We start from the raw sequence: 26,722 nt of genomic DNA, 5'->3' as shown, positions 1-26,722 counted from the left end.
GCGCTGCGTTGGGCAGCGGGTCATCATCATGGTGAGCGATCAAGTCATCAGTGATCAGAGGCTCCGAGTGCAGCTCCGGCCCGGGCGGGGCGGCAAGACTACGACAACACACACGGGTAGCAGTGGCGGCGTTGCCGGCTCCGCGCCCCGCCCCGCTCCCGCTACGTACGGCACGCCGCGGCCTTAGCGTCCTGAGGTGCGGGGCGGGGCGGGGCGGGGCGGACCTAGGCCCCTCTCGCGTCCTGCCGCCACACATGCCGCGCGATGGCAATCTCCCGTGTTTACACTGGGCTGAGGCCGCCGCCGCGCCGGGGCAGGCGCTGCTGCGCTGCTGATTGCGCGGTGTACGCGGAGGTGCAGTAGTATAGTAGTACACAGGTCGGGGGCTCCCCGCGGGCCACGAGCACGCACTTGCCCGCCGACCAGCACCGGCGTCCTGTGACGTTGCGGGGGTGATGGAGGGCGGGGCAGTGGCTGCCCGCGGACCCCGCGGGGACGCCTCCCCCTGTGCAGCCACCACCACCGTTCCGTCTCCAAGCCGCCCAGCGCTCTGGTGACCGCCGCACCCGAACGGCCGCGCGGCCCCTGTCCCTCAACTGGGTCACTGCTAATATGACGGATGCGCCGAGTGACCCACTTCCGCCACGCGACACTGGCGGTGGCGGGCGGCGGCGGCAGTGGCGGGGCGGAACCAAAACAAACCACGACGCGAGGCGCCGCCGCCTGACTGACAGCTCGGGCTCAGGAAGGTCACCCATTCTTAATTCCCCACCCGTAACACGGCGTTGAAATGGCGCGACAAACGCCTGCGAAGCGCCGGCACTTGCGGCAGGAGCGGGTCATACCGACTATAGCAGTGGGAGAGAGACATTGCCCGGGAGAATAAAGCCATTTCGTCGAAGTCGGCGAGGGCGGGAGTCCCGGACCCGACCGAGCGCGCGGCCAGGCCGGGCTGCATCCAGGTGCGCTGTAGTGCGCGGCGCCGCCAAGGTTACCATCTCACGGCAGCGGGGCGGGGCGGGCGGGCGGACATCCGAACTGGTGCGGCGCGACAACATAGTCCGTTCCATCTCAACCTTGAATGTGATAGGCTGGCGACGGAAAAAACCGGGGGGGCTTTAAGCGAGGCATAGAGAGTACACGAGGCAACGCTGCACCGGCCCGTGCACCGCCACCACGCGCCCGGCCACAACGACCACCCCTCGACGACGGGGAGCCCCCTGGCCGCGCCGCTGACCCGGGACAGGTCCTCGAGGCCGCCGCCGGCCAAGCGGGTGGAAGCTGCGATTAGGAGCCTTCCCCACAGGTGGTTGTCAATCGCTCGCCCGTCTCGTTCGGCTTGACGCGATACATGTCGCCGCCCCCGCCCATCCTCCCCCGCCTTCCTTTCCCTTCATTCCCATTTCAATGACGTCACCTGTTGAATTGTTGCGCTAATCACACCGGTCGGCAGCGCGCGCTCTCCAAGACCTCTCCAGCCGGCCGCCGACCCCTCGGCCAAGGGGTTCCCGGACAAGGGGGTGGGCGGGAGAGGGAGGGGACGAGAGGAGCAGCGCGGCCCAAGGTTTCGCCCCGCCGGCCCCGCGCTCGGCCCCACGGCCCGGCCCGCGCCGAACCATTTCTTCCACCGCTCTCTCCCTCTCTCTCTTGCTACAGAGGCCCCCGGAGGGGCTGCCGCGGGGGCAGGCCGGTCTGGCCACCGGGGCGCTAGCACTCGGCCCAGGCCGAGCGTAGCACAGAATGCGACATGCGAACAGAGACGTGGCAACGCGGCGCGCCGCCGGCCGGGGGCCGGGCCAGCCAGACGGACAAGCAGGCAGCCAGCGCAGCCGGGCATGGGTTCGGCCAGGGCTCGAGCCGGCCCGCGGCGGCGGCGGCGCGGAGCTCCTGCTCCTCCTGCTGCAGCAGCGGCAGCGGCAGCCGCCGCCGTCGCCCGTCGGTCGGAGCGGGATCGGTGCGGCTAGACCCGACCGGCTGAAGTGCATTCTTCGTCTCCCGCCTCCCTCCCATTCGGACGCAGCCCCGAACCCAAAGGAGGGCGAAGAGGTGGGGGAGGGGAAGAGAGGGACGCGGCCTCCGTCTCGGCTCGTTTCGGACGCCTCCCTGGCTGGAGCAGGAGCCGAGCGAGCCGCGGCACATCGCCACAGAGCGCAGCACGTATTGAGTCACACACCCCCGCGGTGTCAGGCCAGGGGCCCTTGTCAGACTCTAGAAAGTCAAAACACGGATGACAACCCCACCGTCAACACCACAATGTATGGGGAGGGGAGGGTTCTACCTTGGGACAAGGTGAAAAAACCGATAGACATTCTTATTGTAAAAGACGTAGGCAGAAGCAGTTGAAACACTCCAGGTTCAGGAATTAAACTGATGATGTGACAGCCAAGGTAAAACAAAACAATGGCCTTCAGTATAGATTGGACCAAACAATGTTGCAGCAACATATAGAAGGTCGTCCTATGCCAACATGGTTCTGACGAGAGCAAAAAAGTAAGCTGTCAGCAGTAACTAACACCACTTAGGTTCCTGGCCGTTGACACAAACCAGGACTAAAATCAATGAAACTGATGGCATGAATTTAATGTGTCAGGATAATAAAAATGATGCAGTCCATAACAGTCCTCTTGTTAAGGTTTACATTTAAAATAAATTTAAATGTATGGCAAACTTGTAAAAATTTTCAAAGTAAAGCAAAACGTTTCTTGGGTAAATGGACTTCCAATACCATAACTCAAGCAGTAGACATCTGATGATGCCGAGATGATAAGTTGATGATTAGAAATACAGTTAGTAAAGCTTCATGTAAATGAAACACACACATAACATACAAGGAAGAAAACAACCGTCGCAATCTAGTTCGGTGTCCTGTCTAGTGTAAATAAATCATAGACACACACAATATCGCAAAAGATCACATTCTTGAGGAGAAAATATCTTAAACTTTGATATTATTAACCCAACTTCATAGTATAAATGTAAAGATTGTAGAAATTTGAAACTTTCCACTTCATGTTGTGTAGCTTAAGTTTGGAATAACTGAAACTTGTGGAGTAAATAATAGATATTTACTGCAATTCAGATCAGAAAATAAATTTGAATTAAGTGATAAGGTTAGGATTCTCCAAACAGCTAACATTGGGTCCAAGCTGAGGCAGATGACCTTTCTAGGCTCAGCCTGACACCATTTCCACTTGAAGCTTAAACAACAGGGTTATGTCTATGAGAAACACTAGTCTTCAGGCGTAGCCTAAAAAATGAACAGCACGATCAGTCCGAAAGCGGCTTCACAGCTGACATAGGCTTCATGGCATATCATGAAGACTTGGGGCATTGCTCCAGAAGTCTTTACAAACCGGGATACCCAAGGCGTGACACTTTGGCAGATGAAAGTTTCTCACGGTATAAATACAAGAGACGATCGTGTTTAAACGAAAATACCATAACAAGTCCAGTTGAAGGAAAGTATAAGTAGGGGAGTTTGTGCGCAAAAATTAATATGTTGACAGAAATTTGATGGTAAAAATTTGACTTAGATTCTTAGGCCTATAGATGATTGAAATCAACTTACCAGAGCAAAGAAATTTGTGTGGCAATCCTCCAAACTAGCTCCGTTTGTTTGATGATTGGGATGTGTCATGGCTTCGCCATTTTCTTAAAAATGTTTTTAACCACTAACCACACAATTTAAGTAACAATATCCACACGAAACCCGCCGTATTTCGGGACCATAAAGGACGAATTTCACCTTTCAATGGCGACTGTAAAATGGCGGATACGACAACAAGCGCAGGAGAGTCCTCGGCGGTGATTGGCTGCTGTGGGTCACGTGAAGCTGTAGAAAACTGTCATGGCGGCGTTAGTGAAACGAGAACCGCTCCTTCGAGAGATATTTTCCGTCCTAAACGTCGGAAATGTCGCAAAGGTATGTGATATTCGTCTCGTAAGTTGTATATGAAAGTATTTTTCCTATTATGATACAAAAATTGTACTGTGTCTCGTCCTCAAAACTGAATGATTCCTGAGAAACATGCTTGCACCGTAGTCGTAGCCTTCTGTGAAAACACGATTTCTCTCCCCTTGGTAAACTTAACCCCTAAATTTGTATGGTGTTAAGGCATTTAAATTTACCTTTTATTGTCCTTTCTCCTTGTAAGAAAATTTACGTTATTTTCATATTGTTTTTTTATATATTTATATTGGTTATTGCATTTCTTTATTTTACCTTCTTTTTTGTTTTGTTTCCCAACAGTATACGTCTCGTCCACCTAAAGACAGACCACCGCAGAAGAAACCTGGACCTCAAATATATCATACCCAACAAAAATTGGAAAGCAGAGGGTTGGTCTCCAAGTACTGTTAACAATGGTTACTTATATTACCTTTACATCTTAATTTTAAAATGTCGTCTTTCAGATATCTTCGTCCATTGAAAGCCTATCAGCCTCCTGAGAATGTTGAGGAACAGTTTGAATCAATCACCTTTAAATATGCTAAAGGTCTATCCTCAAAGTCTGACATCAAAGAACCTCTTGTAAAATTCCAAATATTGGCAGAATGTTATGAAGCATTCCAGCATAGTGTTCCCAATTCCCAACTCCATCGAATGAACACAATAGGTCAGTACCTTTCCTATAAAACCCTTACTTGAGTCTTTTTGTCTTCATGTAACTTTTTATGTTTCAGATGACATTTTGGAGTTTTATAAAACCCCAGTTGATACATTAACTCCTCTGGAGCACTTAAAAAATAAAGATTTGCCACCCAATTTACATATTCAACTAAATCCGAAGCGGTTTGATCCAGGTCTGGTTTTTGTTTTACTGTGTTATCAGGCATTTGTGATGCGCTTGTTTACTGATGAAATGTTTGTTTTTTACAGAGGACCCAATATTTGGCGGAATAAGTGCTTTCCCTAAAGATCCTACTATAGTAACCGATTTAAGGGCAAAGAAAAAATTCAAATCAACTGAAGCACAAAATTGGACCAAAGATTGGAGAGAAAAGGCTTTAGGGTATACTAAATGGGAATATAGGTACTACTAGAATGTGTACCTCTGGAGTGTTTAGTGTGTGCAAATAATATGTGGTTGCTGTTTACTGTATTATCTGGTTTGGGAAAATAAAAACAAGTTTAGTCCATAATCAAATATCTGTCTCATTTTTTTCCTTCTCTTTGTAGCAAATTAAGTATTCAGGCAGAAGGGGCATATTCAACCTGGAGGTCAAGAGAAACAAAATTCTGGTCATAGAAAAGATCCACCATTCTGAATTCTGATCTTGTAGATCATTGTTTGTTTTGGAAGTGCTGAAAAGTTACACAGAAAGCATCAGGGAAAAAAAGGCAGAAATCGCACTGAAATTAATGGAATTCGACAACTGGACATGTGTTCCTATCCTGGGACTGGGACAATTCCAATTTACTAAACTTCAGAAACGAAAATTAACAGATAAATTATTTTTGAAGCTGCAGAGTTTCATTTAGCAGCACACTTTGATGCTCCTGCTCCTTGTCCACTTCTCTGGCTTTTTTCTCTCTTAGTTTCTCCTCAACCTTCCCGTCACCATCCAAACTTGCCGCTTTGCTACCTGGGTACCTAGCGGTTGCACAAGAAAACTTCTACCAGTACGACCAACATAATGTAACACCTTCTCCAAACCCTCCACGTATCAGAAAACGCTAGAGTTTCCTTAGTGATTAGTGCACAACAAGATTTACTAGATTACTTGGGCTATATTCTGCGAGTCTCTCGTTCTTGCTTCATGTGAACGTTGTCACGTTGTTTGACCTGGTCGAGCCTCTAGCAGACAGACAACATTAAACATGGCGACCGTGTGCAGGGCTTTACTTTCTCAAAGACTTAATTTAATTTTTACCCAATCGGTGCGCAATAGGAGTTATCGTAAACATAAAAGGCCCCATGAATATGAGTTCCTTACCAATCAGCCAGAAATGTATCCTGACGCCTACAAGCTTCAAACAGGAAAACTGAAGTACTACCCTCGGTAAGTTCCCTAACCTCTTCCTAAATAAGTATAGTGTTGTTTGTGATAAGTTTTGACAGTCGTTAGCAGCCTCATTTTGACTACTTGGCTGTTTCCTTTTCTTCTGGGTGCGTTTGTACACACAGAAAGACAAAATGTCCCAACTGAATGTTCTGTTTGTTGTGGTGCACTCTATCATTTTGCGGTCTGTGGCGTTTGTGGGCGTTACTAATGTTCATTTAATACTGATGTTCTTTTTGCAGGGATCCCAATTACAAAGATCCACCAATTGTTCCGTCAAAGCTGTTTATGGTAGAGAGAGTCAAACCCATGAAGGGACAGCCATGGTGGGATAAGGAAGTTCTGACCCGACTTGGACTGGATTCCGACGTAAGTGTGTTTATTAGTCCGTCTGATGGATAAATTATTTCAAATGAAACTCTTAATTTCTCTCTTCCTCCAGGAAAAATATCATGTTGTCATTTTAAAGAATCATCAGAACATCTGTGAAGATCTATGGAAAGTGAAACATTTGGTGAAAATTACGCCTATCTCTTTTCCCAATGGAGAACCCACTGAAGAGGATATAGAAAGAACACTACTTACAGGTGATGGCCAAATGATTGTGTCAGATGCAGTGAAACCAGACCCTAAAAGAGTTAAAGGCCAAGAAGATTTCCTAAAGGACCCACTGAGATTAGATGGGAGAACTCTAGGCGATAATTCACGTCAGAAATGGGTTCAAGGGTGGATACTTTAGACTATTTTGTTACAAATTATGAAAGAATGTTACTTTAATATGTTAATAAACATTTACAAAAATCATTGCAATAATATCAAGTCAGCTTATCTTATCCCCTTTTGTATTATTCATTTATTTCACTAAAAAAACAAAACTGAAGTGCTCAGGCAAGGGAATCCATTAACGGGGAATGATACGGCTGATTCCTAGAGATGGCCCCTGAGTGAGAGCGAGAGAGATGTCTGAGAGGGCTCCCACCCACGCCTCGCCATGTGCCTTGTCCCTCTCGGCGGCGCAGCATTGTGCTCATTGTCCCGCCGGGTCTGGTCGATTTATTTTAGTTTTGTGCCGGACCAGGGTGGACCCCGTCCCATCCACACTCGCGAGCGGGACGGAGACAGACAACACTTGGGGGGGAAATAGCGGGGGGAAGGGGGGGGGGACCCTCGAGACCAGGGAGGGAGGGACGACTCCGCGTCCCGGTCAGTACGCGTGGGGATCCTCAGCATTACACAGTCCCACCGCTGAGCTGAGCATCACAATCTAGTCAAGGTGGGTTTACTTATACTGCTAGGCGCAGTCATTTTTCTATTTCAAATACTTCATATTTGAGTATATCATTTTAGCAGTGTTCGTTTTAGTTTTGAGAGCAATTTTTGAGGGGACTTCCCTCTAACGGCGGTATTACGACTCCTTCAAAAGGATAGATCTTTCAGGGTGACGTCATAAATCAAAATCTAGTCATCTTGACTTGTGATGCCATTTTGATCTGCCTTAGCTTTGACACACCTCTGTTCTTGTGGCTTTTCGCCGACTTGTTATCGTTATGAAAGTGTATGAGGTGTAATTGGTGTTGGTGTGCTCACTCGTTCTAGCAGCCAAAAGAGTGCCCCCCATAATCAGTGAAACGCTTTTGAGTGTATATTTCTCTCTCGGAGCCAAAATAGTAGCTCGAGGGCGGTATGACGCTGTGCTCCATGGCTCGTTCGGCGCACCTGCCTGCACCACCCTGAGAACAGTGCCAAGGACCGGGTGGGTACAGGTGTATGGGGGAGTGGGAGAGAGGCGAGCGAGGGCAGGCGTGTGATGTGGTGCAACCTTTCCGCCGTAACAAACAATCATCCCGCTCTTGAACCCCATGTGGGCTTGACGCCGTTCATGCCCATCCCTCCAAGAAGCACGCTCTCCCACCCGGCGGAAGTCGGCGCCGGTCGGTCCACCAGTCGCGGGAGCGCACGCAAAGCGACATGTGCGAGTGAGATGCAGATCTCTGCTGCTCAGACGGCGCAGTTCTTCAATCTCTAACCGTCGGCAGAGTGAGACTGACGAGTGGAACAAGGAGAACAAGAGACTGGCCCATGCACCGGGAGCAGGGCTCCTGCGCCGCGCCGCCGCCTCCCACCTTGACCGAGGCGCCCGGGCAGCGGGCGAGCCCGTTGCGCGCCGGAGCGTCGCGGGCTTGCCTACCCGACGGTGGCAGGCGCTAAGGGCTCCGGTAGCACCAGCCGACACAGCCGTGCGGGGCAGCTAGAACGCGCGCGCGACGGAGACGGAGGGCTGCAAGTTGAAGGCGCTGACACACCCCGGCCCGCTCGCCCCCGGCACAGAGCTCTGGGCCAAACGATGTAGAGAACCTCTCGCCCCGGCCGACCTGTGGCGAGCGAGCGCCTTGATCTTGTTTTATACGAGCGCGAGCAGAGCACGGCCCGGCTCGGGCAGCTATAATGGTCGGGCTGCTTTTAATTGTGTGTCGGTATGCCCATCAGAGAGCGAGAGGGAGGGAGAGAGAGAGAGATTGAGGGGGGGGGGGTCGGGAGGAGGCATACTCGGTGTACATTATGCTGCCACCCCTCTATGGACACCATTATTCGTGCATCGATAAAGTTGAAATAACTCCTGCATGCATGCATGTGTGTGTGTGCGTGTGTGTGTGTGTGCGCGCGCGCGTGTGTGTGGTAGGTGTTTGAACTCTGACCCCGACCTCTGACGGGCGTCCCACTCAAAGCCCCCCTTGTTGTCGGCCCGGCCCGGCCTGCAGTGCGGCCTGCACGCGGAAGTTATCGCGATGTCGCATCTCTCTTCAGCAGTCGTGGAGGTGTAGGGTGTATGCCCTGCCCTCTCTAAATTAAGGAGCCTCTCGGCAGGCTTTTCGCGCCATAGCGAATCAGTACTCCACTCTTCACTTAAGCGCTTCGCCCCACACTTCGTAACTTTTAGGGGCAGGGGATGCAAATACGACGGTCCAAAAGAGGATCAGGGCCATCATGCAGTCCCGTAGGACCCCAAAATATATTTTTTTACCCTGGGGTACAAAATAATCATGTGGTCCATATGGATGATGGCCCTGTTCCTTTCGGGACCCCATCATATTTGTAGCCCCCTAAAGGTATGGGAACGACCCAATAGTCGTGCCGTTTGAGTGTATGACCCCTCCTCTCACCCCTCCGCGGCGAGACGACGCCCTCCTCCCCGCGCCCCCCGGTGCGGCGACGCCTGGCTCGCCGCCCGGCTGGGCCGCACCCCCAGACACCGCACCACCGCTGCCACCGCAGGGCTCGTGGGCCCGGATCACGTGAAAAAGGGGTGTCGCACCGCGGTCGCGCCCCGAAATAGACGATTGCGCCGGGCATCATTTGGGGACGAACCCCCGCGCGCCGCGAAAAGTGAGGACGAGGTGGGGAAAAAAGACAAACAAAACAAACAGCCCTTGCATGAACGATCACTCTGGCCTGTGTCGGTGGTGCGCCACGTCCCTGGCGCAGGGCGCAGCGTGGCGCTTGGCCCGGCCCCAAATACATCGCGGGCCAGGCTCAACAACCGCCTCATCATCAATATCAATCATGTGTGAAAAGTATTGTCTCTGAGCCACACGAGGGGTGCTTCACTATAACATTCAAGCGCACACCGATTTTTCAAGTTTCTTTTTGTTTTTCTCTGACTTTCTCTAATTTTTTCTCGTTTTTTTCGTGGTTTTTTTCCCTGATTTTTCGGCGGATGGTTCAGTTTAAGTGAAGTACCACCAGCAACACCACCATGAACCACTTGCACTTGTTCTACAATCACGGGCACCGCGGTTACCTGAGCTCCATCTCTCTCGCCCTCTGTCGCAGATGAGGCCGTGGCTCGCCCTCCTGCTCGCCCTGCTCGCCCTCAACGTCGTCTTCATCCAGGCCATCGACCGGGACGGTGACGGCGACGACGACGACGACCCCAATGACAAAGGTGAGACCCCCCGCGAGAAGTGCGATATCAAAAACGAAACGACGACGGAAATGTGGGCAGAATTCGACGACATTCTGCTGATATCGTTTTGACAGCCGTATTTCGCACTGGGCATTCCCTTCGCACCTTTTCCTCAATGACTCTCGCATGAACTTTCAGCATTGCCTCTCAGTGTCACCACTCTGCTCGATTTAGAGGCACGGGTGCCCCCCCCCACCCCCAACCCCTCTCTCTGTCTGTCTCTCTCTACCGAGAGCTAAGCTGTTTGTGAGCAATCCCCCACACCTCCCACGACGACACGCACTCGCCGGCCAGGACCCCGCCAGGACCGCGACGGCGGGGCCCGGGCCGGGGGCTTTGGCCTCTTTTTCTCATAGCGGCGGTGGCAAGCTAGTGACCGTGGCGCGGGTGCCTCTCCTACCTCTCCTCGGGCGCTAGCTGCTGCTGCCGTCTGATTCAGGAAAGCGTTCAAGAGGGGCTCTCCTGTACTTGCCCCATGAGCGCAACAAGTACGGAGCTATGCGGGAGGTATGGGAGAGTCCCTCTTGAACGCTCTTCTGAATCAGACGACTCCTCTGGTTCTTGGGACCAAATTCAGAGAATAGCACAAGGAACAATCGTACGAACTGGAGTGATTAGCGAACGGGGCGGCGAACGCGCCATAAGAGCTAATGGGGCCCGTACGATCACGATGCGTTTGTTCACTGATAAAGGACCCTGGCGGCGGGCGGGCCCGAGCTCTGTTTGATGGTCGGCGTCGTTGACAGAGCGAAACAAAACGACGATGGAATGATGGAAATGAGCAGACAACAACTGTCGCGATCACGCACTACGCGAGCGAGTGGCTCTTTGCTCTCCACCGGTGCTCACCGCAGCTAGTCGGGTTGAAAGCAGGGAATCACCCCCCCCCCCCCTCCTTGCAAACTTCAGCAGAAATACACTTTATTTACTTGTAATCCCTCTTGTGTTGTTTGTTTCAGATGGAGACGGCGTACCTGACAACGGTGCTGGTCTCATGAACCCATCATTCCCTCTTCTTCTTCTGTCAACATTGCCAGTCCTCGCCCTCAGACTGTTTGGAGGCTCAGCATAAAATTCTGCCATCTGCACTACTATGAAGACCACCCTTCCATCCTTAATTTCATATGTTGCCATGGAGGTGCTAAGAACTACCCACTTATATGTTGCTTGAGGAGCACATGACACAAGTCATTGGTTGTACATTTACACATGTGATAAGAGAGTTTTTTTGTTGTTTTTTAAAAATATTTTTGGCTTTTGATTAAGTAAGAAATTTTTACAATCTACAGTGGAACAAAATAAAACAAATAGAAAAATTACTTGTTTGTCCTATTTCAGTGCCTTACACAATGTTGGTTCAAACTCTTACCAAAAAAGTGTTTGCCCAATATAAAGTGCTCCCGGCGCACTTGCTACCACGATGTCCTTCAACTTTCAATGGACCAAAAACTTTTATCCACACCCGTGGTTCCGGATGTCACATAGAGACATAGTTTTCGGTTTGCCCAGTTGGTATATGTGTGGTCTGGTAGACCGGCAACTAAGCATCTAGAGATAGAAAAGCAGGCAATATTTTGCAAATAAGGTATAACTTAAGGAAGGAGATAGAAGTGTTCAACCCTTTATTGACTAAAACTGAAACAATGCAATTAAAACAGAATGTTGATTTTCTAAGCTTCTTCCTCAAGAATGCAAAGAGCTTCCTCCACACAAAATTTTATTACTGAGAAATGGGGTGGAATTGGATTATAGATGTTTTGACGCTAGGTAAATTAATTTCACACCTCTGTAAATTATACATTGGGCAATTACGACTTATTGAATACTATTACAGTTCATGTCACTAACCCATATGAGGCGTAGATGAGATCAACACTATCAAGAGGAAGTCAGTTCAAACCATGGTTTTTACAACAAGCAACTTACACAGACAATAAAATTAAAAGAATATGAATATGAATTATGCTTATCTATCTGGAGGATGAACTTGGAGAATTGGGATCACATTTTTCTGTTTCATCTGGATCACTAAAATATTCTTCTAAATCTGAACCTTTGAAAGGTAACTGAGAAGTTCTTTCTCCAGCTGTTTTACTTTGATTTCTGGTAATTGTACTGTAGATAGACATGGCCTGAAAAAAATAACAGACTTGTTAGAGCAAATTCAAGACAGTCGGATAAGGTGACCAAGAAAAAAAAGGAAAAATTTAACTTACTTGACCAACAGCATTAGAGATGTCACCAGCATTACTTGGCAATATCAGAGTATTATTCGTTCGTGCTAATTTCTCAAAGGCAGTAACATATTGCTCAGCAACAACAAATGATGCAGCATTTTTACCATGCTGAAAAATAAAAGATCATTATTAATTTATATTCAAATGCAGTATGCTTATAAAACAACATTTTTTTAAAGATTTTGATTAAAATTTCCATTATAAAAAACTTACTGATTTCCCAAGAGAATCTGCAACTGAATTGAGTCCAGTAGCCCGTGCTTTGGCTATTGCTAGCAGAGCCTCAGCTTCACCCAGTGCCCTGTTTACTTGCTCCAGCTTGTCAGCCTCTGGAATAAGATTCAGAGAGTAATTAATTACAGTAATCAACATATTTTGACACACTCATTTTAAAGTGCCTCAACAGTTTAAAAAAATAACAACCTGAAGCAAGGATTCTGGCTCTCTTTCGACCCTCTGCGACATTAATTTCAGCCTCTCTCTGGCCTTCTGACTCAAGTATGGCAGCTCGCTTTTTTCTTTCGGCCTCCACTTGCATTTGCATAGCTTCTGTGATGCGGGAAGGTAGAGCAATATCACCTGAGGTAGAAATTTCATCAATTAACAAAACTGAAAAATTCAACAGAATAAAACAATTGAAAAGGAAAGAACTTACGGATTTCATATCTCAAGCAAGATATACCCCAGGGTTCACTGGCCTTGTTTATGGCCTCCACTATAGTTACATTTAATGATTCTCTTTCTTGAAAAATTTGCTCCAAGCTCATTTTACCGAGTTCTGCTCTAAAATTTAAGTTCAAGAAAATTGAGAGGTAAAGATATGAAAAAATATTACTTTTGTGAGATTTATTAGATTTTCACCTCATTGTGGTCTGTGCAAGTTGACTGACAGCAAATTCAGGATCTTCAATGCCGTAACTTGTTTTGTAAGGATCCATTATTTTCAAATAGAGAACACCATCAATGGATAGATTAACATTATCTGTCAGGAAAATGTAAACGATTGATTTAATTTCTTAAAAAAAGAACAGCTGATAAGCTGTTTCAAAGATAGCTTAAAATTAACGTACCTTTAGTAATAGCACTTTGCTTTGGAATATCAATAGTTATTTCTTTAAGGCTCTGCACATATTTTACTTTATCTACAATTGGGATGAGAACATTAAGCCCTGGCTTTAAAATGCGACTAAATTTGCCCATTCTTTCAACAATCCATGCCTACAGAAAAAAAAAACAGAGAGAATAATTTCACAATTTGGTTTATGTCGATAGCTTTCCACTTCAACAAGCAATTGAATGAAATAATAATGAAATAGGATTTAATATGAAGAGTGTAACACACCATGTTTGAAAACTGTTTACCACCTTAGCACACAATGTGTTAAAACTACTGAACACTCACCTCTTGCTGGGGCACAAACATTATGACAGTGTTAAAGGGCGTAGATGACGCAGCTCTTGAGGGCTGGTGTAATATTAATCTATTGCGTGCAACACCTAGTCTTTCAAGATCTGGGCACCCACTCTGCAAGAAAAAAAACACGCGTTTTTTGTGGGTTTCTTTAAATACCAAGAGACAGTATCACTCTCAATAGGTTTAACCAGAATCTGACTAGAATAATGGAAGTTGAAGATGTTAATGATCAGGAGCCACGTACAATCATGGAGGGAATAACAAGCATAGCTAGTCAATTTCAAGCAAAAATTCTTCGAAAAAAAATTTAAACAAAGAATAGTGCTATACTGTAAATTACTTTAATGAAATTCAGTTTCATCAATGCATGGTAACCTATACGAAAGTTACGTCACTTGACTTTTGAAATATTTTACCTTTAAAGCATTTACCGTCCTTGTACGTGTGACCACACGCGACAACATTTTCAATGATGCTGAAACCGATAGTCAAGAAAATTTGACACGGATTAAAAGTCAACAGTCCACAAAAAAAATTAAGGCCGGGGTGGACTTGAAATTCGCGTGGTGGCTGGGCTACAAGGATATTTTCTTTCTGGATGGTTTGCCCAACTGCTTGTTTCGAGCTTCCCTATTTGCTTTGGTTTATTCATAGGAAACTTACTGATTCGCATGAGATATTTTATTTTTCGAAAGTCTTAGTTCAGCTGACCTAGGTTTCTCACAGATAAATGTCGGTATGTCATACTTGGTGGGTAAAGTTATTATTTCCAGCTTGTTGGTTAACCTGGAGTTGTGTTCCGGACGTAAAGAGCGGGCGTACGCAACTGTCAAATCAAGTTTCAAACACTTATTCTCATTTTTTCTTGACATACCTTATACTTTTGCAGTTATTCAATATACCAGTTCCATGATATCTAAAGTAGCTGGATTTAATTTCAGTGAGTGTGCTTCTTTGTCTCAAATTTATGTTGAATTGATATGTTGATCATCTTGTGTGACTATTCGGTGTCTGCGAATACCTAATCGCCCCGATAAACAATAGGGTATTTCTTCAATGGAGCGCTGCCCGGAACTAAGAAGAACAAAAGCGGATACAGAGAGCGGTGGTGGGGGCTGTTGTTCTTCTTAGTTCCGGGTAGCGCTCCACTGAAATACCCTGTAGAAGGAGGTAAACTACCCCCCACCCTACCTTTCCCCCTACAAAACGCTTATCTCCGAATAAGCAGGCCTGGGTCCACTATCCGCACACAATTGTGTGATTTAAATCGTTTATGTGTTATTTGCAGCAAAGAGCAAAGAGGGAAGGACTTCCCTTGGCAAAATTGTACCTGAGAAATGAATGGAGTGAAAAACGAATGGAACTGTAATTCCACGGTTGTACTGATCGATAGTTAACGTTTTCTTTGAGGATAAGCGACTTTTATTATCAGAATTTCAAGGTTGAACACTGAAATAAATTACAGATTTATTTACATAATCAGAATTAAATTATTAACACACTCATTGGTCGAGTACCTAGCTATAACTAAAGCTGAAGCTGTAACTCTGAGACCTTATGTCGACGCTCATGGGTGGCCCAAAACTGCAGGAGGGCGATCTGAGAGCTCCCTGAGAAAAACCAGAACTGCCGGTGTTGACTACACTTGCCTGTCGCCGCCTGTTTGTGTGGTCTGACTATGGGCGTAACTAGCCGAATTGGAAATGGCAATCTCTAATGGTGCTACGTTTGTAAGTTATGCAGATTTCGAAACTGTTCTTTGTAAATACCAGGATGAAGAAAACGTGGAGCATGTGTGTCGATCAAGCAAAACAAGGAGCCCAGAAAACATCAAATTAAGTTGACGTTAGAAGGGGAACACATTTTTCTAAATTATACCACACCAAGGACAAGACTCGTTCTTTGTACCTTACAATGTATAAAGTAAGGGGAGGTAAAGAACGAGCAATGTTCGAACATTTTGAACACCGAGTACCACCCCTAAATCTTATCCCATCGGGCCCAAATTTTTTATGGTAACTTAATTTATGACCAGTCATGCAATGGCAAACTTCTTACTCAAGTTAGCAACACTTTCGCCACTTCGGAACGGCCTACCAGTGTGAGGCCTGGCTCTGGCGGGTGGCTAAAGGCGCCCCTAAGCGGCCGTCTACTTTTCTGACTTTGCATCCGTTTTACAGGCATTTCTGCAGCTGAAACTTTCGAAACGACTACATGAGCGTGTTCCTCGCACTTTTCTGCTTCCGATCATGCGCTGGTTGGCACCTTGGTGCACTTCCAGGGCCGGTTCCAGACCCTTGAAAGGTGTCTTGTCAATTTTCCCGAAAGTTCGACTTTGCGCGCCCCTCCCGTCTAAACTGAGCGACCAACAACATCGTGCGGCAACTAGAAATGTTCCTTGAAGCCTGCACTACACGAACTAACAAAGTTTGTTCAAATATTTGCATTTTTGGCTGAGTTATGGCCGTTCAAGGGCCTTGGAAGCGCGGAAAACCGGGGCGTGTGCGGTGGGTTGCCTACCCGGACCTCCCGTAAGGCGCAATGGTAATTTTGAAGGCTTATAAAATCTTCCCTATGGGAAATTTTTGATGCCTCAGCGGGTCAAATCCTTTATTTTGGTCATATCTTGCCGTGTGCAAAGTGGCATCGCGTGCTAATGATTTGCAGAATACCTTATATATACTGGATGTAGATACTCCACTATAAAAAGAATATAGTTTTCATCTTCAGTGTGTATGCCGAAAGAATGAATGTTGTGTGATTTTAAGAGTCCAAGCGTAAAGAAAGAAATTCCGAAAGAAAGCCTTGTTTTGTCCGCCGGAGCCTAACTCATCAGTCCCGCCGCCGCCGTCTGCCTCGTGCAAGATGTCAACACTCTGGTTCGCGCCGGCGGCTTAGGCAGCCCATCGAGCCTCCGCGCGCGCGGCAGCGGCAACACGTCGCCGAGATGTGAACAATCAAATTAGTCTGGTCGAATAACTTCCCCGGAGGTTTGGCCGCGGCGAGCCGCCGCCTCAGGAGTCCGACGACGTCCATCCGCGCGGCGGGGAGCGGCGGGGAGCGGCGCGGTGCGGGCTGCGGACATGAGCCCGCCTGGAGTTGAGATCGAACCACTGCAGGCCCGACCAATACCCGATATGAGCCTAGTTCCGAGTCTGACTCGTTAGATTTGGTTCTGGCTCCATCTAGCTTGGCTCATGTCGGACACTGCTTGGGCCTACAGTGGTTCGGGCTCATGTCCCGAGCGCCGCCGCGACGCCGCCCCGTGGTGATTAGCGAGGCGCCCCGTGGTCCCCCCCCCCCCCCCCTACCCTTCACGCCACTCTCCTGTCGCGACGTTCCTCACAATGTACGTGACGGCGGCCCGTCTGCGGCGGCGGCGGCCAGGCCTGCCTACGGCCTCTCTGACACAGACAAACATTTTGTATGCGAATAAGCGTCCCCGTGGTGGTATAACCCGCGAACGTGAACAAACATGGGTAGATGTGCCGCCCACTCCCCAAACACGACACGACTGCGGCGCGCTGCTGCAAGTGTCGGAGTCGAGCAGGACAATGGCGGAGCAATAAGACCTGCGGCGATGAGGCCGCGCGCTGGGGTTGAGGCCACTCCTACGCTGCAGTTGTGTCTCTCCTCGGTGTGGCCCTTCGGTAAAGGGCGCCGTCCTCGCCCCGTCCCCGTACTCCTTGCAGTAGGTCACCTCCCCCCCCCCCTCCCCCCGCCTCCATAACGGCCGCCCCTGAACGCCGACAAAGGGCGTCGCCGCGCCGCCGCCGCGCTGGCCTCTTGCGCCCGCGCGCCGGGTGTGCCTCGCGCGTCGTTGTGTACCTTGTGTACCCATTATCAGCAAGCCCCCGGCGGCTTCGGTCCTCATCAGCGTCGGGCAAGTGAGCCGGCCAGGCCAGCAGCGAGGCGCCCGCGCCGCGCGAAAAAAGTGATAAAATAAGTACCAGCAGGCTGTGCCGCGCGCGCGCCCCCGCCCGCCGACGGCACTCGAGCGGTGTGTAGTGCGGTGTGAGGTGCTAGTGTTGTTGGGCCAGCGCCGTCGTCTCCTTCCTCTCCTCCCTCAACATGACGGTCGCCGACGACCTGGGCATCGGGATGCGGTGCATCAAGTACCTGCTCGTGGCCTTCAACTTCCTCTTCGCGGTGGGTATCTCTGCCGCGCGGGCCGCGCCCGAACCGAACCGGACAGGGCAGTTTTCCTTTGACACCTGTCCCCTCCGAGTGCTAATGTTCGGAAGGTCGACCCACGCCCCGGGAAGGGGTAAGGGGTGAGGCCAGATGATAAGAAAAATGTCAACTAATTGCTAAAAGGGAGTTCGCTTCAGCGGTGCAATCAAAAGTGTCGTTTCAATGATAACATCTACCTCTACCTCCTTCGTGTTTTGAAATCGCTGTTTCGCTGCGTCGGGTTGAACAAGTACGTATCAAAAGTATTGTCAACTAAAAATTACGTCGATTCGGTTCGACGTCTTGAGACACGCCCTGCCTCCTTTGACTGGCCTCTCCCCGTCCCAGACACATATCCTGTCCCACCCACCCAACGAGGTGCAATCCACACACAGCTGCGACATGTGTGTGTGTGTCGGAGTCGGTGCGACACGGCGCATTATGTCTTCACTTGTGCCCCCCCCCCCCTTGCCACCACCGGATTCCCTTTAAATCGATTTAAGTCATTTGGGGGGATGAAGATGAATGCGATATTTTGCGGACACATCGCCTCGCCGGATGGAGCTTTTTTTGTGGGGCTCGCCAGCAGCTTTAAATGCGTCGAGTGCGCGCCGCGCCCCGCCGCGGGTGCAGCGCTTTCAGGGAGCGAGAGCCGAGAGCCCCGACCGGCGTTCGCTATCAGCTGCGACTATCGGGGAGGCGCGCGATATCATTTGTGCACTGCGTGTCCTGGGCCGCCTACCTCGAGCCCCTCGCGCCCAGCCGGCGGCGGCACGGGCCCTCCAAAACCTCGAGATAAACCGGGCGATTCGATGAGATCTTCGGCTAAGAACCGATAGTGCCAGTAATGGGGGAAGGAAATTGAAAACTTCTCGCCCTGCCCACCCCTGCCCAATAACAAAATACGCAGCTTTCGCATCTGCAGCTGTGTGTGCGCCTTTCTTTGAAATGGCTGACGAGCGACACGCGCTGAGCTCACGAGCCAGATCTGCTCATCTCCCTGGAGGCGAGCGGGGAAGTCCACAACAAAAGCGTCGCTGCATTGTATCCTTCCTATCCCATGCGACAAGCCCCCATATGCGTCGTGTCGGCCCTTATCGCGAATGAGCTGTCGCCCCCCCCCCTCACCGCCTCGCTCCCCTTTTCCTGCAGGCGGTGGTGTACACGGGCTCAGTAAGTATACAGTATACACGGCTTCGAACACTGTTGTTAGGGGTTCGAGATGATTCATCTTGCATCCGTTCAGGGTGACGCGGCGCGCGGACCATGGAACGTTTTCAGCAGACGATACTGACTTACGCCGCGCACTTTCGTATTGATTATACTGTACCGCATGCACGCGTGCGGGCGGGTTGCATACTCGCACGGGGTCCCAAGGAGCCGTGTACGAAAGTGTGCGGTATGAGTCAGCCACCTGATAAATTATGCGCAAGTCATATTGAGGCGTCAGCTAGCTCCCGATAGAGGGAGAGAGATCATTTCTTACACTCAGCTCCTCTTGAAGAGGAGCAGCAGGGCATTATGGTGCGATGGTTTGGCCACAACCCCGCCTGCCATGGGTTCCAGCTGAGCGGCCTGCTGCTGGTGCTCACGGCCATCATGGTGGCCGGGCCCCTATCCGAGCTGACGCCCCTCCTGGAGCGCCAATTCATGTCCCCGGGCGTCCTGCTGGGCATCGCCGGCGGCGCCGTGATCGTCGTGTCCTGCTTCGGCATCTGGGGGGCGATGCGCCAGAGCACCGCTCTCGTCACGCTGGTGAGTACCATTGCGCCGCCATCATCCGCATCTCATAAAAGGGGTCGTCCCCTATTCTACGTATGATCGACCGAGAACGACCCAACAACCATGCAGTATCTAAAGGAAACTTGTCTTCTTTCGCCTTGTCTAGTTCTCGTTCCTGCTGTCTCTGCTGCTGCTGCTGGAGCTGGGGGCCGCCATCTCCGCCTTCCTCATGCAGAAGGACTTGCGCCACATCCTCACGAGGAACATCTTCCACGCTATGGAGCTCTACGACAGCGACCCAGCCACCAAGCACGCGATCGACCGCATGCAAAACGGGGTAAAAAGCCGTTTTTATTTCTCTCTCAACGTGTGGCCCGGGCTTCGCCAAAGACAGAATCATTATGGAGGCGTGTTCCAAAATCTCTCCGCTGTTCCAGCTTCGCTGCTGCGGCTACGACTCCCCGGAGAACTGGAAGGATATCAGCGGCCACGAGACCAACATCCCCATGTCGTGCTGCTTTGACTTCCCCGAACTGAACAGCGGCAACCACACCCAGGAGTGCACCTTAAACCTCGTCCAGTCTGTCCCCATGGAGGGCTGTGTCAACCAGTTGGGCCTTTTGCTTCTGCGGGGCTCGGCGTTCATTGCGTCCACCGCCGTGGTCACCGCCTTCACCCAGGTACAGAACAGGGACCTCGACCGCTGGGCCAGGTCTAGCCACAGGCGGCTCGTGTAGTCGTTATCGAGTTGGAGCACGTAGTAGCTGCCCTAGCGTCTCCCGCCTACCCAGCACTCCCCGCGGCGACATTCGAATAGCGCGCCACCTCCCTCGGCTTCGGCCGGCGGCCGGTGCTCGCCGGTCGGGAATGGAAAAGTGGAGGGGGGAGGGGGGGGCGGTGAGCGCAGCAACATGGCCGCGCGCGTAGCCGGTGTCGGCCTGACCTTGGCAGCGCCTGCTACATAAGGCGCTGTGCGCGCCCCCCTCCCATCCGGTCCCATGGTGTAATGGTTAGCACTCTGGACTTTGAATCCAGCGATCCGAGTTCAAATCTCGGTGGGACCTATCGGGAACTTTTTGATCCATCGGGGATCGTTTATTGAAAGGGATGAGTTGGTCCGAAATTACCCGCCCACATTTGATGAGTAAAGGTCTATCTATCGCTCCGACCTACCGATAGAATCGTGAGGAGACTTCAGACACATGCATACTCTGCATAATAATGAATGTAATTTGGTAATTTTCTTCTCATTACAGTTCCTTGGTGTCCTCTTTGCCTGCACTCTCGGACGTTCTATCCGCCAACAAAAGACCCTGAGGGAGATGAGGCGTACTCAGCTGCGAAACAACCTTATTAACTCATACTCTCCACTTGAAACTAAGCCCATGCCTCCGATTACGATTACTTATTAAATAGTGCTTGTAATACAAAAGTAGGCTAATTTATATTAAGTTCTTCCTTGAACAATTCTTTTATGTCTGATTACAGTAAAATAAAATATGAAAAACTTTAGTTTGTTTTCAAAGTTAAATTTGATGTAAATTAATTCTTCACAAATCAAGCCTGAAGTATTTTAAGGAAACAACAAGATCATTTATACAAATACACGGTTAAAAATAAAGTTTATCTCAAAAATATAATGTAGTACAATCAGAACAGAACCACAGAAAATCACAGCAGACACTTAAATATTACATCATTACATATAATTTTCAATGTATTTAATAGATGATTGTATTCTAGGTTTGTAAATGGTCCCAAAAATTATTTCCTGTCTGCAAAACAATTTCACTTTCAGAAAATTGCTTTCCTCCAGGCAAAAAAGGTGGAGTGAATTCCCTATACGCTAAACACAATCTTCTGTCATGAACATCTTCTCGAAGAACACGATGTTCCCAATCATACCTAGGTGAACCATATATTACAAGTAATGACCTCCTGGGCATGGGTATTCGAACAACAACATCGGCAGGTCCTGATCTACGCGTACAATCTTGTCCTGAAATATTATCCATTATCTTTTCGCCTTTACCAATAGCCTTAATTTGATTGTTCATCACAACACCACAATCATCCAGTACACGATCATAAGTTGACACAAGAGGTAAATTATAACGCCATTCTTCACCTCTGTATGGTGTCATAGTCAACACTGAATCAGAAAGAAGGTTCACTGTTATAATTCTTTCTCCCCACACCCAACAATCATCAATATGTTTATCTATAGAGGCACCCTTTGAGGGATCATATTCAAGGGAACACTGCTCAATAGTCAAATATCCCTGCAATCAAAATTCAAACATAACAGATGAATTCCAAATAAAAATGAGATTAGTGAAATAAAAACTTCTAAGCTATTAAAAATCCACATTAATTCACCTCCAAAATTGGAACTTCTTTAAATTTGTCTTGCACAAACTTAGAAAAGGCAGGGAAGCCATTGAAGTCGCCCAGCTTCATCTTTCTCTTCTTAAAATTACATTTAGGTCCAAAATTCTGAAACATGAAGAATTACAATAGTATAGAAGTCTTTCAATTGAGTGAAGAATGAAAAATAGGATTGGTCAGATGATACTACAAAACATGATGAATCACACAAACCTGTTTTCGACGACCACTCTGAGATATATCCCACGGCATCTCATCCATTCCCTTGATCAAGCTCATTTCCTCCTCTTCAGAAAGCCAGTCCATCTAAAGAAATGGTTTTATGTTTAAATTTCATATTTTTCATTTGAGTTGTGAGACATGTCCAAATCACACTTCTTTCTTACCTGAATGAAAATTCCTGAGTAGTCAATTGGCTGTCCCTCATGATTTGGGTGATGGCGATATAAGTCCATGTCCCATCCCGGCCATGCTTTTTGACACCAAGGGCAAAATACGTATGACTTTTCCCTCTGGAAAGTTTAGAGATTAATTTGTAAGTTAAAAAGAAAAACTTCAGCATGCACATGTTTGTCGAGGATGGGAGGAATCATTAACACCATTATTGTCACAATAACAGTTTCTAAGGGGAACAGGACAACATGCAGGTGTGGAGTCAAACTGGCTACCAGGACAACAAGTCATAGTCTGACGAGACTGAGGGAAGTCATAACACATAGGACTTGACCATGGCATTAACATATTTGTAATAGCATCTGGCCATGAGGGGTAACCCTGGTTGTGGCTGTATTGTTGCTTTCCAACAGGCATCCACCTTTGGGGATGGACCGCAATCAGAGCATTTGTTTCAGTTGTTCGTAAGTTATCTTCCCATCTGAAAGGGCGCTCTCCACCCCATGCCAAAGGGTCTGGGTACAATTTATGAGGGTCTTGCCAATCCCTGAGGGATCCTTTTCGTCTTTTACGAGATCTACTTGAATACACTCCATCCTTCTTGTCTTTGCTTGAACCAGCCATATTTTCTCCAAGCACGTTGCTACCAGTCCCAGTTGCCCCGGCATGGTAGCCTCCAGCACCGTAAGCTCCAGAACCATAAGCTGCAGTATCATAGCCTCCCGGGCCATAAGCTCCAGCACCGTAGCCTCCAGCACCATAGCCTCCAGTGCCATAGCCTCCGGGGCCGTACCCTCCAGTACCATAGGCCCCTGTGCCGTAGCCTGCTGCACTATAGCCACCAGCACCAACACCTCCAACACCATAGCCTGCCCCACCAACGCCTCCTGCACCATAGCCGCCAGCACCTACACCACCTGGTCCATATCCTGGTGCACCGGCACCTCCTACACCATCCCTTCCTCCTCTCGCATCTGGCCCTTGCTGACCATCTCTGCCTCCAAACTCATCCTGGCGGCCTTGCATCATGTGATAGTAATCAGCAGCAGACTGTGGTTGTGATTGTGGTTGGCAAATACAGTTACATCCTGGGGGTTGAGGTGTTGAGGAGAGAGTGTCAACCTGTGTTCCTGATCCAGATTCTTGGTGCAGAGGAGGAGGTTGTGGAGTTGACTCATTTATCTCAGCTGGTGTCCTACTGGCCCAGGTAAAGACATGCCTCTTATTTTTGTTTGTAAGGTTGGTTTTTGAATCAGTAGCTGTCCCTAAATCTGCACTTGAAGCAATACAGACGCAGTCATTAATAGAAACGTGAAGACCAACCCTTTCAATATTTCTCTTGGGGTGAGGGGCTGTAGCTGTTTGAAGACCAGTGGCAGTTTTGGGTCTATGACTTCTGTGCAACTTTTGAATGAAGTTTGTCTCTACTTCTGAAGCATCAGTTTTATCACTCAATGCGTCAATATGAGATTTGGTAAATGATTTCCTATGTCGACTAGACATAGTTTCATGTTTGTTGGGCTGTCTTAGATGATATCTGGATGGCTGGGGCTGGCTTGATGTTGAAAGAAAATCCCTCGGACAATCAACTTCAGCTTCTAATTCACTCCCAAAATGAGAACTTACTTTCTTGGGGAAGTGGTCTCTCTGTTTCATGTGACTCTGCTCAATGTCTTTTCTCATATTAAAAGGGGAGTTATTATTTCTGGGAGAGCTTCTGTAGGAGGCTGTATCAGCCCTACCACATAAAGAATTATTTCTTGAATCAGAATTATTTTCTGAGTAGCTGTCATCAGAGAAGTCAAATTCAGCCCGAGTTTCCAGAGGACCAGTGCAATAACTGATGCGCTCTTCAGGACTTTTATCATGGCAAGACTGGTATGACTGACGACGGGATGGAAACGGAGGTACACATGTATTCACCCAAGAAACACGGTCCTAAGTAAAAGGAACAGTGCACAAAGAAAATTGTCACTGAATTGTAATGCGTATCAGTCATCATATTCAGAAGGATGGCAGGGGTGACAATCAATATGGCGAAGGTAAAATAATGGACATTCATCAAAACTTACCAAGGCAAAGAAAGTGAAAGCATAATGGGATGCGAGTTGTATACATAATGTAATGCAAAGCTCCAAAAATATTTCAATAGGATTGGAAATGTTATTCCGAGTTGATCTTAACCTTACCTGAATGTCGCTAATGTCATCATGCTGAAGACCATATTCTCCTTCACAAGATAAACAGGTTCGCTTTCCTTTACAACCACAGGGTCTGGGCTTGTCCATGACGAAAGAAATTAAAATAAATTATTCACGATTAAAAGCAAAGGGTTATGTTTTCGTGGTTCTGTTCTGTGTTTCTGCTCGTCGCCGTCGCCGACGTCGCATGTCGCTCGGGCGTCTGCTAGCCAAGAAGGCGGTGAGACGTACTCAGTAGTTTCCGCTCCTGTTTTGAAAAATACTTTATCAACGGTTCATCAATCAAAAAAATGGTAGACCGTATTAATTACAATACTGTACTCTCGCAAGTCTTTTCTCCGTGTGGAAACTTCTTAGCCGCTTCCAACACTTACGGGGATATCGCTGTCTACAGGTTTGTATGAGGAATCTTTTAATGGTCTGATTCGATCTGAAGTATGGAATGGAAGGTTATGCCAGATAAATGCCGGCTTGTTTACTTTTCAAAATCAGTTTATATTGTCTCGTCGGCTTGGATTTCCGTACAGCTTGTCGTTTTTAACACATTTTTTGAAATTTGTGATAGCGTTTGGTCCTCAAACAGTTGTGATAATGATTCCAATTTATTTTCTGTTTAAAGTTTGAACAATGTCACAAACCCTTCTGAAGTGTCAAAGTCATCAAATGGAATACAACATCCCTCACACCATATTCGTCCATTAGAAGGAGGCAACATTTGCTCTTTAACGTCTACTCCCAAATTTCTCATTGCTGGTGGCATCGGTGAAATTAAAGGTCAGACATGGGACTCTGTCACCGGAGGAAAAAAAGAGAAGCCCCGCTTCAAAGTATTGATACCAGCACAGAGGTAATTTAATTTGTTTTAACAATTTTTTACCTGGTATAACATGTTTATTTTTTCTTTATGTTTTTTATAATGCACATTTTATTTTAGAGAACGGTCAGAGCAGACAGATGTAAATTCGCTACAGTACAATAGTGCTGATGAACGTCTCTGTGCAGGGTGTGGTGATAACAATATTTACATTTTTAATTTGGAAAGTGGTAAATTGATTAGAACGCTATCGGGCCACACTGGATTTATCCATTCAATCAATTTAAGGTACTGCTATGAATTTTTGAACACATTCAGTGCCAGTGAGCATGTATATTCATTCTGGAGCGTCGATTCCCATGTATTTTGAATCAGATGGCACTGAACAGGATGTGTTTCTTCTGTTAATATACAGCCTAAATATTCTTTAATTTGTTATCTATAATTATTTTAGTGAAAACCAACTTGTATCTGCAAGTGAAGATGGGACTGTCCGATTGTGGGATATGAGGCAAACTGCTGCCACGAACATAATTAAACCCTTTGAAAATCCCAGACTCAACCGACCTGAGTTGGGCAAGTGGGTTGGTGCTGCTGCATTAAGTGATGATTGGCTGGTAAGTAACTATTCAACAATTTTAGATTTAAAGTTTGTAGCTCTTCTATTATCATATTTTGGTTTCATTCTCTAGCTGCTGTGTGGGGGAGGTCCTAGACTTTCAGTGTGGCATCTTCGGTCCATGGAAGTGACCACTGTATTTCCGATGAAGGATTTAAAAGGTGTTCATGTTGCCAAATTTCATGAAGACCGTGTATTTGCTGGTGGTGCTGGTCCACACTTCTATCAGTTTAGTTTGAATGGTCAAGTTTATGGCCAAATTCCCACTTCAGCCTCTACAGTTTATTCTGCTGAATTACAAGAAACTCCTCAAAGGGTAAGAAAGAATTTTGATTTAAACCCATAAATTATTTAGTGACTGTTTCCCCATCATAAATTTAATTTTAATTTTCAGATTCTCTCAATCGCTGGTTCTAGCCCCTACATAGACATTTGTACAACCTTCAATTACCTGGATCAGAAGCTTGCATTTGCATTACCAGCATGATTGTAGTTACATACATGTTATTGTTTTGTTTTTTCATGTGCCAACATTTTGATTTATCGCAATGCCCATCGTTTCAATAGATTGTTATTTCTGAAAGTTATAGCAATCAATAAATTTTTTCAGACAGTATGTTGAGGTGTTTTTTTTATTATTCTTGCGTGCCCGTTTTGAACTTGTGTTTCTAAGTAATAGCTTTGAATTTTTCTATTTTTATCGAAAAACTAAGCTTTCCGCTTGTGAAAGGCTTTTCGCTATGCTTTTCGTCGGGTACAAGTAGAAATGACGGCTTCAAAATAGCCGGGCATAA

At 47.8% G+C, this 26,722-nt stretch overlaps 7 protein-coding genes and 1 non-coding gene across 12 annotated transcripts in view; 5 read left to right on the top strand and 3 right to left on the bottom strand.

The window, feature by feature from the left end:
• LOC113214123 (mediator of RNA polymerase II transcription subunit 13) overlaps positions 1 to 3,715 on the bottom strand; it is a 32,648-nt gene extending 28,933 nt beyond the window's left edge. For all 4 annotated transcript variants that reach the window (XM_026433394.2, XM_026433396.2, XM_026433398.2 and 1 more), the window contains exon 1: positions 3,569 to 3,715. In XM_026433394.2, the coding sequence (XP_026289179.2) occupies positions 3,569 to 3,637 (69 nt within the window). In that variant the 5' untranslated portion in view covers positions 3,638 to 3,715. The remainder of the gene's footprint in view (positions 1 to 3,568) is intronic.
• Positions 3,716 to 3,756: 41 nt separating this feature from the next.
• Positions 3,757 to 5,147, top strand: LOC113214125 (39S ribosomal protein L50, mitochondrial). The gene is made up of 5 exons (XM_026433400.2): positions 3,757 to 3,922; positions 4,250 to 4,338; positions 4,414 to 4,616; positions 4,684 to 4,803; positions 4,880 to 5,147. Exons 1-5 carry the CDS (start codon positions 3,848 to 3,850, stop codon positions 5,041 to 5,043), a joined length of 651 nt encoding a protein of 216 aa, XP_026289185.1. The 5' UTR covers positions 3,757 to 3,847; the 3' UTR covers positions 5,044 to 5,147.
• A 628-nt stretch (positions 5,148 to 5,775) lies between these two features.
• LOC113214117 (39S ribosomal protein L30, mitochondrial) lies at positions 5,776 to 11,286 on the top strand. The gene is made up of 5 exons (XM_026433387.2): positions 5,776 to 6,003; positions 6,246 to 6,372; positions 6,446 to 7,276; positions 9,835 to 9,946; positions 10,927 to 11,286. The coding sequence occupies exons 1-3, from the start codon at positions 5,822 to 5,824 to the stop codon at positions 6,740 to 6,742; spliced, it is 606 nt and encodes a 201-aa protein (XP_026289172.1). The 5' UTR covers positions 5,776 to 5,821; the 3' UTR covers positions 6,743 to 7,276; positions 9,835 to 9,946; positions 10,927 to 11,286.
• Positions 11,287 to 11,572: 286 nt separating this feature from the next.
• Positions 11,573 to 14,224, bottom strand: LOC113214119 (stomatin-like protein 2, mitochondrial). Its single transcript, XM_026433389.2, has 9 exons — positions 14,035 to 14,224; positions 13,607 to 13,729; positions 13,275 to 13,422; positions 13,066 to 13,186; positions 12,860 to 12,987; positions 12,628 to 12,783; positions 12,418 to 12,533; positions 12,184 to 12,312; positions 11,573 to 12,099 (listed from the first exon to the last, which is right to left on the bottom strand). The coding sequence occupies exons 1-9, from the start codon at positions 14,080 to 14,082 to the stop codon at positions 11,938 to 11,940; spliced, it is 1,131 nt and encodes a 376-aa protein (XP_026289174.1). The 5' UTR covers positions 14,083 to 14,224; the 3' UTR covers positions 11,573 to 11,937.
• A 3,357-nt stretch (positions 14,225 to 17,581) lies between these two features.
• On the top strand, positions 17,582 to 21,025 carry LOC113214116 (CD63 antigen). Its single transcript, XM_026433385.2, has 5 exons — positions 17,582 to 17,767; positions 19,358 to 19,546; positions 19,680 to 19,850; positions 19,951 to 20,193; positions 20,770 to 21,025. Exons 1-5 carry the CDS (start codon positions 17,690 to 17,692, stop codon positions 20,923 to 20,925), a joined length of 837 nt encoding a protein of 278 aa, XP_026289170.1. The 5' UTR covers positions 17,582 to 17,689; the 3' UTR covers positions 20,926 to 21,025.
• Trnaq-uug (transfer RNA glutamine (anticodon UUG)) lies at positions 20,506 to 20,577 on the top strand. The gene has a single exon. It is a non-coding gene; the product is annotated as a tRNA-Gln (tRNA).
• Positions 21,026 to 21,118: 93 nt separating the features above from the next.
• Positions 21,119 to 24,716, bottom strand: LOC113214115 (alpha-ketoglutarate-dependent dioxygenase alkB homolog 4). Of its 2 annotated transcripts, XM_026433384.2 has the most exons (5): positions 24,484 to 24,709; positions 22,288 to 22,413; positions 22,115 to 22,207; positions 21,893 to 22,009; positions 21,119 to 21,795 (listed from the first exon to the last, which is right to left on the bottom strand). In XM_026433384.2, exons 1-5 carry the CDS (start codon positions 24,580 to 24,582, stop codon positions 21,253 to 21,255), a joined length of 978 nt encoding a protein of 325 aa, XP_026289169.1. In that variant the 5' UTR covers positions 24,583 to 24,709; the 3' UTR covers positions 21,119 to 21,252. The 2 variants fall into 2 exon arrangements, with proteins under 2 accessions (XP_026289169.1, XP_052125421.1); XM_052269461.1 differs by lacking the exons at positions 21,119 to 21,795; positions 21,893 to 22,009; positions 22,115 to 22,207; positions 22,288 to 22,413 and adding an exon at positions 22,420 to 24,232 and having other exon boundaries at positions 24,484 to 24,716.
• On the top strand, positions 24,705 to 26,544 carry LOC113214114 (THO complex subunit 6). Its single transcript, XM_026433383.2, has 6 exons — positions 24,705 to 24,889; positions 25,115 to 25,342; positions 25,430 to 25,597; positions 25,764 to 25,926; positions 26,002 to 26,244; positions 26,323 to 26,544. Exons 1-6 carry the CDS (start codon positions 24,786 to 24,788, stop codon positions 26,413 to 26,415), a joined length of 999 nt encoding a protein of 332 aa, XP_026289168.1. The 5' UTR covers positions 24,705 to 24,785; the 3' UTR covers positions 26,416 to 26,544.
• The last annotated feature ends 178 nt before the right edge of the window (positions 26,545 to 26,722 follow it).

The sequence above is a fragment of the Frankliniella occidentalis genome, unplaced genomic scaffold (genome assembly GCF_000697945.3).
Source record: "Frankliniella occidentalis isolate FOCC.00 unplaced genomic scaffold, Focc_3.1 Scaffold93, whole genome shotgun sequence".
Taxonomy (NCBI): Eukaryota; Metazoa; Arthropoda; class Insecta; order Thysanoptera; family Thripidae; genus Frankliniella; species Frankliniella occidentalis.
This window is presented reverse-complemented; position numbering and strand designations above follow the sequence as displayed.